The sequence below is a fragment of the Helobdella robusta genome (genome assembly GCF_000326865.2).
Source record: "Helobdella robusta unplaced genomic scaffold HELROscaffold_1, whole genome shotgun sequence".
Classification (NCBI taxonomy): domain Eukaryota; kingdom Metazoa; phylum Annelida; class Clitellata; order Rhynchobdellida; family Glossiphoniidae; genus Helobdella; species Helobdella robusta.
In genome coordinates this window covers 5,358,726-5,371,749 of record NW_008703570.1, presented here as the reverse complement: position 1 = coordinate 5,371,749, position 13,024 = coordinate 5,358,726, and the positions used below count along the sequence as shown (strand labels likewise).

General features: G+C 30.5%; 1 protein-coding gene across 1 annotated transcript; it reads right to left on the bottom strand.

Moving 5' to 3' along the window:
* Positions 1-134: 134 nt before the first annotated feature.
* On the bottom strand, positions 135-12,563 carry HELRODRAFT_63361 (hypothetical protein; the record flags this gene model as incomplete). The annotated part of the gene is made up of 7 exons (XM_009010891.1): positions 135-449; positions 2,007-2,323; positions 4,613-4,757; positions 4,877-5,077; positions 11,390-11,506; positions 11,779-11,867; positions 12,419-12,563. The coding sequence occupies 7 exons, from the start codon at positions 12,561-12,563 to the stop codon at positions 135-137; spliced, it is 1,329 nt and encodes a 442-aa protein (XP_009009139.1).
* Between the last annotated feature and the right edge of the window lie 461 nt (positions 12,564-13,024).

Below are 13,024 nucleotides of genomic sequence, written 5' to 3'. Positions count from 1 at the left end.
CTAATCTTATGCTACAACTGTGAGATGTTGTGCCTAATTGAAAATGTTTAACAAATAATTTAATTCAATATAAAATTCAATTATGGAAAATTAAATTAAAAAAATAACTATATTCATAGCCAAGTATAAAAAAATTATTTGCCTAGAAATCTAATAATAACTGTCGGCGTTGACTGAGGAAACCAAATTTTAATGAGATTGGCACATTGAGCCAGGACCGAAGTCTTGCCACTGCCGGACAAACCATAAAGAACGAGAGGATACTTCGCTGGTCTGGAGAGGTAATCTTTCAACTTCTTCATGTGGTCATCTCTGCCTCTGAATACTTGACTTCGGTTCCTGCACATGTTCAAATGCTGATGAATTTCAACAACTTGAGTATTTCTCGTAATATTTCTCAAATTCGTAAGTGCTTTGTCAACCAGCAATTTTACTTTATTTTCAAACACCTGCATAAACATACAATTAAATAAAACATTCGAATAAATAAATTTAAAATTTTAGTTAATTTAAACAGCCTACCATATATAAATGCATCCTCATAAATTTTACAGCTAAATTTTTTCTAAGAAAATTCTTGTCGTCATTATGTCAGTTTTCCAATTTATTCTCGAGTATATAGGACCCGTTTCGATTTTTCAATCATCTTCAGCACTTGTTGCAGTTTATATAGAAAATTTGTATAACCCAGCACTTGTTGCAGTTTATATAGGGAATTTGTAAGCCATTTATTGTTATCAGTGACTGTGTTAGTTTACACAGTGTTAATTTACTCAGTAATTAACACAATCACTGAAAGAGTCTAACTTAAATAAAATAAATAATGACGACAGGAATTTGGTTAGAAACATTGAGGAATAAAATAAAAAACAATTCAACGCTAAAAATTCGGTAGATTTTAGAAAATACAGCATTAATTATGGTCTTTTACCAGCATATATAAATACAGTAATTTATGAAATTCGCCAAAATTCTATGTATATATATATATATATATATATATATATATATATATATACACACACATATACACTTTGCATTACTTTTGGTTTCAAAACTATTTAATTGGTCAGAGAGTGACATGGAGTAACCAACCCATGCGAGGCCAACTGTTTTTACTCAGAAGCCAAAACAGAAAAATATTCGCAGGGCTGATGAAATATAAAATTATCAAATACTGTACCCAAAAATAAGTTCAAATTTTCATTAACAAATTTTAACGATACACTTTTAAAAAACAACAAAAAATATCTTAACACGACTTGTTAATACGCTTTGCATCATCAAGTATTTTTCAATATCTGACCCAACATTAAGTAGTAGCTATTCTTAACATGTACTTCTTTCATATTTTTCCTTCAGCAAACCATGCTGTACATTGAACAACAAGTACTTGCAAGTGGGACTAGCTTCAGTAACAGATTCTTGCGAGATCAACGGTATATTTATTGACTTTTTGTTTCAATTTTTCGTATAACTCCTTTTTTAAAAATAACTCCAAATTTAACCGCAGGCCAAATAAACAAAATACGACTAAAGACCATACGTTGGCCATGGCCATACTTGGAGCAATCAGTTTCGATAAAAATTTAATGATTCAACAAAAAAAAGTTACGGCGAAGTACCGAAGAAAGGCAGGTACAACTATTAAAAATATATGTAATCCAGAATAACAAACGATTAGGACAGAAAAAAATTTTAATGCAACCAGGTAAGTGACAAATGAGATTAGGCTAAGAAAACAAAAAATTTGCATGAATGTTGTCAAAAATCAATCAATCAATCGTTAATTTAAAAAATTATTTATTTACAAATAAATAATTCAAAACGATATCCTATTTAAGTTTTTATGAATGTTACGGACTCAATGTCGTCGACGATTGAAAAATTGCTTCTAAGTTAAGTTTAAAATAAAAAACCCTCCAAATAATCCCGACCACACCCCACTTTTCAAACAATTACTTATATTTTTAACTAATTCAGAGTAAAAAATATTGCTACCTCACCTCACAAAAATGCTTAAGATATTCATCATTTTCAGTGGGATCAGACTGCTCTAAATCTGTCCAAGTTATTTCGAAGTGCTCCATATTTTCTTCAGATTTTCCGTACAATGGTTTTATTTTCGTTTTCTTCAAATTGTTGAGCATTTGTTGAGCATCCCTGTCTATGACGTCATTGTCAGGCAGCAGGTCAATGAACTTCCGCGCCCGCTTGTTGTGAATGTTTTCTTCCAGATTGGAAATGTTTCTTGTTAAACAGAAGGACGTGTGCTTGGCTTGTGAGGATTCCAGCATTCCTTTCAAAATCTCATACTCTGTCACTGAAACAAATAAAGTTCAATTTTTAAATTGTTCTGATTCCTAAAAAGAGATAAATTCAACATCAGTTAAACACTTGAACAAATTTTTATATTTTACAACACATTGTTGTTAAAAACGAAAAAGTTTCAATAATTCCCGAAAAACTTATATTTATGATTAGTATCTATAATAGAACCACGTCGTGAACAACTTACAAAAAATAAACAAGCTCATTTGTCACATTAATTACACTAAAACAAGAGTTTAATTAGTTATTATAGATTTCACATTTTTTTTATTTATTATTTGTTGTTAATCTACATTTGTTTAATTTTTTTTACATTTATCAATTATTAAAATTACTAAACCAGAATATGTTGATCTGTATTAAATACTAGCTATTAAATACATCAGCATCGACCGCTTGCTTGTTTCTGCGATCATTGCTTCTAACCCGCTTCGTTCAATGGTGGTCCCTGCTATACACGTTAAAATTGATAGGGGTCCGCAAGATCAAAAAGTTTGAGAAGCACTGGTCTAGATAATCTTTCTATAAGTAAATTTTTTGTTTAGCGTCTTCTTTCGGCTTGGTTGATTGGTTGAATTCCTTTATTAATCGAACTGAAAATATTGTTTTCAACTTAATTAAATTTTTCCTTAATTCCAGTTTTCCAGTTATGTGGTCCTCTCGTTTAATATATAATGAGAAGGTGAGACAACCTCAATCTTATAGATTGAGGTTGTCTGACTTTCCTCTGGCAGGTTATTTTTGGTCTTTAGATACTTTTTGTCCTGCCGAGTTATGTGACACCTTTGTAACGACTTCTTCCTTGTTTGCTGAAGATAGGTATTATACAAGGTGTTTATAATCGAAACAAAGTCACAAAAAGTTGTACATTTTGACAAGGAGTGATGAGACCTCGTGATAGAAGGTTTGAATGTATTTACAGGAAACTCTTGTCTTTAGATAGAAAGGCCTGGATTGAGCAGATATAATTTCTCCATGAATAAGTATTAAGCTGAATTGTTTTTGGTCAGGTTTACTGAGATATATAATCTGATGTGATGGGAATAAATGTTATGACTAATAATTATTAATCGCAATATATATATTTTATATATATATATATATATAAATAATATATATATATATATATATATATATATATATATATATATATATATATATATATATATTTTATTATCAAACACTTATAAAGCGCCTATTAAAATAATTATCTCTCACAAGCACTATCGAAAAAAGAAAAATAATAAACGAACAGTGAAATAATGTACATCCTATCAATAGACGATATGATACAATCAATTACAATCGTTCATCGCAAATAGATAAGTTTTCAAATTCTTTTTGAAATCAACAATGTTCATCTTTGACATTCTCATCGACATAGGCAGACTATTCCAGACGATTGGTCCCGACACTGCAATGTCTCTAGACGATGTCTGCAGCTGCGTAGTTGGTACAATCAACAAATTGACGTCATCTGATCGCATGCGTCTGCCAGTCGAAGACAGCGGCTTCTTTATGAATCTATCAGCCAGGTATTATGGGAGTTGTCCGTTTATGGCCTTGTACATAATGACGCATATTTTGTAAAAAATTCGTTTCTTCACTGTTAGCCAATGGAAGCTATTCAGAATTGGCGTCACATGATCGTATTTTCTGCCTCTAACAATCACCTTTACAGCTCTGTTGTATATATATATATATACAAATATGAGGCTAAAGGATTGTCAGTTAAAACTTTATATCAGTATTTCTTTAGTAAGGTTGTCTCTTTAGGAATACTACCTAAAATGCTGACATCGTCATTTCGTTCTTGACACAAATGATTAAAAACAGACAAAAAATGCAAAGAAATAGAATGATGAACACAAAAACGAAGATAATCCCAACCAAAGTCGGTGCACTGATAAGTTAAAAAAGGAATGAACTAATATCTACAAACACCGTCCGACACATATCAATTTGAGGTTCAAAAGATTGCCTTAATGGGAGCAGCACACATTTTTAGAAAAGTTCTGGGTAGTGGGTTGAATCTTTTTAAACTTTTGTTAAACACAAATAATAACACTAATAAGAAAAATTTGCATACAAATCCTTTATTATCTTGAAATATATCAGTAACTTTGGTTGAAAAATGAAGTGTTGAACACAAACTGATGCTTTAAATTAAAAAGATCTCTCCATAAAATTTTCTTTCATATGGTAATAATTAAGATCTAATGTCAAGAATAATAAGTTTAAAAGCTTGGCAGTACATTAAATATTTAAAATCTAAGCAAACCTGAAATGAAATATTTTTCTTTTTCTTTCCTTGATATAAGATTTTGCTCAGTGCATAGTAGAACACCCAATCGTAAAATATGTTGAAGCTGTGAAAAAACTTTTTCCCATTCTTCTCTCGCAGTTTGCTTCAGTCCAACATCAGACTAATACAATGGACAACATTTTTAATTTTAAAAAATTATTTCAAAAAATTGTAATTTTAATAAATTTACACAATAGAAACAATAGGAAAAATTAAAAAAAAAACGTTAACGCCATTAACATTCGTGTAATTTTTGATGATAGAACTTATAGGTTGCAGTGTGTAGACATTAGGAATAATATTTTCATCTTTTTGGTACCATTTTGACAACAAATTTATGTCTTTACCATTGCAAAGCAACGCTTCACGCATTATTTCAAACTCCTTTGCCTCAATTGTGGATGGAAAAGAACGATAACCATATTTTTGTCCCAACAAGGCCTGTAAAAAATCAGTAATCAAATTTTTAAAAATTATTATAAAGTTTATAGCTGTCTTCACTGGAAATATCACCAAAAAACATAGGATTACCAAAAGACAAAAACACTATTGAATACAGAAATGTTGAAAGATCATCGATTACTATTATTATTTCCATCGTCATAATTCATTCTCAGAAGCATTCACACACGCAAACGACGCATGTGAGTACGCACCAATTCATGCATCACAAACACTACATGCGATAGGCGGGGATATCGAAATAAGATACGCTTCACCATGAACACCAACGATTTTTTTTATTAATTTTAATAAATTGGATAATAGCTAAAAATTACTGTTAGAAAATATGAAAAGCTCAACTGTAAACTTTCAAAAGCTAAAAATTCGGTAGATTTTATCAAATATTGCATCAATTATGGTCTCCTTCCATCCTGTACAATATATATATATATATATATATATATATATATAATATTGTTATATTGAGTTTTACAGTGCATGGAAGTATTAATTTCGACTATTAAAAATCTTTAATTTATCTTAGCGCAGTGGTTATCTTGTTTCAAAAAGTTGTCAAATAGTTGCTTTTGGTTTCAAAATAATTGCTTAATTTAATTTTGTTTAATTTAATTTGTAAAAGTTTTGTAGCAAATTTGAGTTAAATTTTTATTCACCCGTTGTTTGTTTAGTCGACTTAAGAGATACGTTTTTTGTTTTTCATAAAACAATGGATACACGTGGAAAATGTACTAAATGTACAAAGTTGCAAAAGATTGTTTATTTTGCAATGTTGCCAATGTGAATCTATTTATCATTGAACTTGTACAGCAACACCGGATAATGTCGTTACTTTTATACGTACAAGCAGCAGTGTGAAATGGTTTTGTGACATATGCATCAAGACTACACCAAATGTCAAGTTTTTGTCCAAAGCATATGAATTGTCAAAAAAAATTGATAAATTGAATGACTTGAATATTGCAATAAAGTCAGATATGGAAATTATAAAAACTGCCATTAATTCAAGAGAAGCCATGTTAAATAAACTTGGTGGTTCGGAGTCAGATTTGAATGACAAAATGCAGTCATTAAAACATGATATAAAGTCAACTTTTGCTTCGGTTGTTAATCAAGAGATCAAAAAAACGTTAACGTTCTTAATCCCGAAGTTAAAAATGTGCATAAAACTTTGATTGAAGCGTCCGATGTAAAAAATAGAGAAACGAATATAATGTTATTTCGACTGCCTGAAGGTGTCAACGATAAAGAGCGAATTTTCAAAATTTTGAATCACTGACCGGATGACGCCATGTCTAATAAAAATTGTGAGATTGGGTAAAAAAACTGATGGTACGTCGAGACCTCTGCTTATCAAGTTGGACAATATCGTTGTTAAGAATCAAATTATAAAAAGCACTTTTAAATTAAGTTCTCCGGTTGATCAATTTGGTCGAATTGGCATTAATCATGATTTGACTAAAGAACAGAGAGGTGAATTGAAAACTTTGTTAGATGATGCTAAGATGCAGGAAGCTGCTAATAAAGATTTTTTATTCAAGGTTCGCGGTTCTCCGGGAAGATGGAAGATTGTAAGATTCCCAGTTGGAAAAAAGTAAATTTTGATGGATTGGGTTGTGGCCGGGCTGCTTTAAGGAGTGTGATGGGAGTAGTGGGGAAGATCTTGGTTTTAATATATCTGTTGGTTCTAATGAGGTTGAATTAAACCTGGGTCCAGTGGCGCCAACTTGTCTAAGATATTGGGGGGGCCCGGGCCAGGGCCACCAAATGATATATTATACCATATGATTATACCGTTTCGTTATAGTTATATATACAAATATGTATATATATATATATGTATATATATATATATATATGTATATATATATATATATATGTTTCAAACATATATAAATATAGAAATTAATGAAATAAAACATCCAAATGAAATTAAAACAATGCAAATGTTTTTAATCGTAAATCATTGCATAATTGTTTAACGTCAATTGACTCAGTTAAGGTTCAGTAGCAATTCAGTATCGCTCTACGTGGTTCAGCCTCTCCTGTCCCATTGTGTATCGCAGATAAGTTTTTAGACTGCTTAAGGCTGAGAAACTTCTCTCTGCTGTGCAAGTTGTTACAGGTGATGTCAAAAAAAGCATTAAACATTGAAAATTTCCAAAAACATTTTTCGCCTAGATTTGCATTTCATCAGATCAATAACATTTTGCATAATTTGGATTTCCTTTTGAATTACTACAACCATGGCAGATGAAGTCTCGAAACATTTTCAGACGTAGAATAAGACGATCTTCATTTGCATTATTTCCGTAATATTCTAAAAGCTTTAAAACTTTTACATCCTGATCTGCAAATTCAAAGCACTTAGATCTGAGTTTTTAACGTTTTGTGCAATAAGAAATCCTTCGGACTTGAATCTTGTTTTCAGACATTCAAGTGCGGCATCCACGGCTTGAATATAAAATCTTTTGAAATACTCCATCGGATCAGAAGAAGTATTTTAAAAGGAGGAGTTTATAAGATTGTCCACCTTCGTCCATTTTTGGGGGGCACGTCTTACGCACGCAAATGATGGTGCTTCTGTATTATTTTTGGCAGCTTTCAAAGTTACTTCATGCCAAAAGTCATTGAATTCTGAGTCTTATTTGCTTAAATTAAGGTATACAAATCTCAAGGACTAAATATGAAAAGCGTATGTAAAGTTTAGAAAATATTTAAAATTATATATAAAAAAAATATTAAATTTCTATGACAAAATATTGGGGGGGGCTCAGCATTGTTGCGGGCCCGAGGGAATAAATATTGGAAGGGCTCGAGCCCCTCCAAGCCCCATGGAGTCGGCGCCTATGCCTGGGTCTATTAAATATAAGGTCGATTTATGCGATGGATTGGATATTTTCGTTGTAACCGAAACTTGGCATGGGTCTTCAGATAATCCATCCATTGCACTATCAATGCCACCTGGTTATCGTTTTGTGGATTGTGTGAGAAATTATGATCCTTTGCATGGTGGATTAATAATCTTTTTCCGTAACTGTTTAAAAAATTGATTTACCTGCAATTGTCAAGTTTGAGGTTTTAGCGGTCAAACTCACAACCAACAACCGGGAGTTTATATTGCTCGCTATTTATAGACGGGGTTCTGCACAATTATCTACTATATTTTTTAACGAGCTGATATTGGTGCTAGAAAATGTAACAGTATTAAGTTCTCGTATTATTTTGACAGGTGATTTCAACGTTCACATTGAAAGGACTAACGATCCACATGCCGCTAGGCTAATTGATGTTTTTGAAAATTTTCAGTTTCAAAATCAAGTAAAAGAATTTACGCACATACATGGTGGTACACTGGATTTAATAGTCACTTCAGTCGATCTTCCTGTCCAAAACTGTATAGTATATCCAAGTGGAATCCACTCTTAACGTGGTTTCATTTAAATTGCATTATCAATGACTCGAAATTGTACGTCAAGAATAAAAAAAGTAGTCAAATTATGGAATCGTTTGAATGAGGATGAATTCATTAAATCAACAATCATTCTTGTAGCATGCATGAACTTACGCCGGATCGATTTATGTCCTTCTTCAACGACAAACTGAGTAAGGTGATGGACAGCATTAAAATCAAAGTTCAGTCTAGCTCGTCTGATTGCAGATCAAATCTCAAAAATTTGTTCGCAACATTTTCAGATGTTTTTGAGGAAGATATAACCAACATAGTAAAAAATTCACCAACAAAGTCTTCTCAACAAGATGCAATACCGACTCACATACTCAAAAAGTTTATTAATCTATTCTCGCCATTTTTGACAAGCCTTGCCAATATGTGTTTAAATCAGAGTAAATTACCCTCTGTTTTTAAACATGCTATAATAACTCCACTACTGAAAAAACACAATCTTGATGAGAATAATGTTGAAAACTATAGACCGATATCCAATTTGTCTTTCATATCTAAAATAATCGAACGTGTGGTTGTTAAACAGATACTCACTCACCTAGAGAATAATCATTTAATGCCGATTTATCAATCAGGTTTCAGGTAATACCACTCAACTGAAACGGCTCTATTAAAGATTCTGTCTGATGTCTATGTGGCTATAGATCAACAGAATACGTCTATGATGGTGTTCCTCGATATGTCAACCACATTTGATTGTGTAAATCACAAAATACTTTTAGAGAGATTGTGTGTTACTTTTAAATTTTCTGGTGCTGTGTTAAGGTGCTTTGAATCGTATTTGGTTGGTAGAACTCAGCAGGTATCATTTGGTGGTAAAGTGTCCAAGGTCAATATAGTTTTGTCTGGTGTGCCCCAAGGTTCGGTTCTGGGTCCTGTTATGTTTCTTCTGTATACATCAGAAGTATTCAAAGTAATTGAATCATTTGGTTTCTCATATCATGCATTTGCGGATGACATACAAATCATTGTTACCAGTAAGCCTGGTACTTTCTGGGTCGAATTGGACATGTTGGTTGAATGTTTATCAAAGGTTGATTTGTGGATGCAGAATCGTGCTGCAAAGGTTGTTGTCGGCGGTTTAAAATATGATCATGTATCACCAATACTGAAACAACTGCACTGGCTAACCGTAAAAAAAGAATAATCTTCAAAATATCAACTCTAGTCTACAAGTCAATAAATCGTCTTGCACCATCTTGTTTGCAAAGAAGTGGGCACCTCCTTCTGGAACGCATCTGAGGTCTCATGATCTGAACCTGCTGCTAGTCCCAGTTTCGTGTCTTCATATGGGGTCCCGTAACATCACCGTCTTGGGACCGTCTGTTTGGAACAATTTGCCTGTCTTTCTAAGAGATCCGGAGATGAACCTGCCTGATTTTAAAAGAAAACTAAAAACTTACTTATTTTCGTCGTAATTTATTGAACTTGTTTTAATTATAACGGAATGATTTATTTCGTTTATTGTGCCATGTTAGATTAAGGAAATAATGAAGACCGTGTTTTTTTTCTTATAATTTTTTCGTTGAAATGCACTGATAACCCTTTATTTTTGTTGATTAAGCCATGATATTTTTTTGATAGCGCTTTTCAGATCCTTTGAATTAGTGCTTTATTAAATTTTTCATTAATAATATATATATGCAGTTGTTTTGAAACAATACAGCATTGCAGGCATTGTTTCATTTGCAATTGAGTTTTTCAATTTTTCGTAAAACGAATTTCATTCAGTTCATTACCATGATGTTTGTTAAGACCATATTCAGTATTATTCAGAACTAAATATATATTTTACAAACTCAACAATGCGGATAATGTGGTGATATATCTTAATAACTGTATATACGACAGTCTGAACCCCCCAAAATATATATATATATATATATATAACATTTATTGAACCATTCATATATATATACATTCGACGATAAATAGGTATTCAAGAAAACATGCAACCTAAATAATATACAGATATATATATATATATATATATATATATATATATATATATATATATATATATATATATATCTGTATGTATATATATATATATGTGTGTGTGTGTATTTATTTATTTAAATATTTATATGTAATAGAAATGCTGGGAAGAGAGTGTAATTTATACAATAATTAATAAATGCTACCAAAATTGTTGTTATATATACATAGTTATTAATTAGTTTTAAATGAAAGCATCAAAATAAAAATTGAAATGTGCATATTTAAATTGAAAAATGATATAAAATCATTAAATTAATAACGTTATTCTTAGAGTTATGATTACGGTGGTCATGTTATTGATAATTAAGTTAGAATTAGTGTGAGATAAGAGTTTTCCTGCTAACTCTGTTTTGCTAGATGTACATTTTTAAAATAAACAGAAACCAAGGTCACTCAATTCAAAAAAAATTCAACAAAATTTACGAACATTTTTGTGCCAATTACATTGATTTAAGACATGCAATAACAATACAAGCTGAAAATTTTTGTCTTATATTTTTTATTCCAATACTAGACTTTTTGAAAAAATCCTAGTTCGAATAATGATACAAAAAATCTTTTATTGTTAAGAAATCTCGATTGATAACAAGATGCAGATCCTCAAAATGTATAGCAACACCACACTAAACCCAAAAACGCCAAACGCTCTAGAAATCACGACATAAAAAAATTATATAATTGCCATATAAATAATAAAACAATCAATACAAAAAATAGATTTTATATTTTTTTGATACTTAACTTAATTAAAAAATATTATAGAATGAAAAAAAACAGTTAGTTTAATCTGTCTAATTCAATAATAACCATTAGCACTAACTAACCACGAAACTAGGTCCAATTGATAAATGTTTACATTTTTCGATTTCTTTAATACAAAATTCAATGATTGTGTGATCGTCTTGTGACTCCTCCCTGAGACCCCATCTTAAATCAATCATCTGGGCAAAGACATTAAAATACATCCCAGAGAAGGTCCACGAACGATAAAATAATTTTACATTTCAAATAAAAAATTTACTGTAAATTATTTACTAAATTTTAGTTGATTAAAAAAAAATATGCTGAGTTCAATATAACATTTCACAAAAAATAAGACAATATTTTCAATGTGATCAATGCAATGCTTTAATTAAAAAACTATTAAAAATATTATTTTTGATTGTTTACATTACATTGCATGAAGAAGCTTATTTTAAAATTTTAGAAGTACCTGAAATTCAAGTCTGTATTTCTCAAGACAATAGCTTTTCAATTTAAAGTAAGAATTCTCCATTAAACAGTTTCTTTCCTGAATCATATCTAATTTAAAAATACAAAAAATTTTATTTAAAGAAAAACAATGCAAAAAATCCAGAAATTCCAAGAGATGGTATGGCCACCCAGAACAGAATAAATTTAATATTAACCAAAAGAAACCAAATTTAAAAAAATGTAAATGACTAAAAAGAGGAAATGAACCATAAATGGAATTCAACTATAAAAACATTTTTTTGATAATAATAAATTATTATAGTAACAATAATAATAACAGAGATATGTTCTGACAATGCTTTCAATTTGCATGATGCATTATTAAAAATATATTTTCTTGCACACAAAGACTATTCCAGATTTATTTATTATTAAACACTCCCAAAAAAGATTACAAACTATTTGTTTTAAAATTAGTAAATGATAGCAGCAAAAGTTCCTTTTCTTTCATAAAAAACAACTTCCTCTACCTGCTTTCAAAAATATTAATATAAAGAAAACAGGAACAAAAAGTTACTAATTTTGAAATTGTAATAACAATCCTATAGAAAATTATTATAAAATGATTTATCTAATTAAAAAAAACTAGAAATACAAACCCGAAAAAGTTGAACTTATGAAAACACGGACAAGTCTTGTTGACAAAGGTGGCAAATTTTTTAGGTGACCCTCTAAAATTGCGTGCAATGTTCCATCTTCATATTTGTCTGCATCTGAGTATCTCAGCGAGACCTTCCTTAACATTACATTCATCGCCAAAATGTGTGTGGTGGTAATGGAAGAAATTAGGCAAAACAATAATTAATAAATATGTGAATTAGAACTTTCTTGTCCAAAGCATTTGTTACCACCACTTTTAGTTTTGTACTTCTCTTTATTTATATGATTTATGACTCAGATAGCACCATTTTTATGCGAAAATGACAAAATGTGGACTAAGTTTTACTTATTGTTGTACTGAATTAACTGACCTATCTAACAATGACTAACAGTAACTCCGTTAGCCTTTTGGTGTGGCTGTAGCTTTATCGTAAGTTTCAACTTTTTAATTTTATGTGAGTAGCATACTCAGTACAAGTACAGTACACAGGCTGCAAAATCAAAAATTTTTTATGTAAATTTTATTACTAAGGCAGGGTATTATTTATTATTTTAAATTGTAAAAAATATATATATAATAATAATTATTATATATATATTTATTA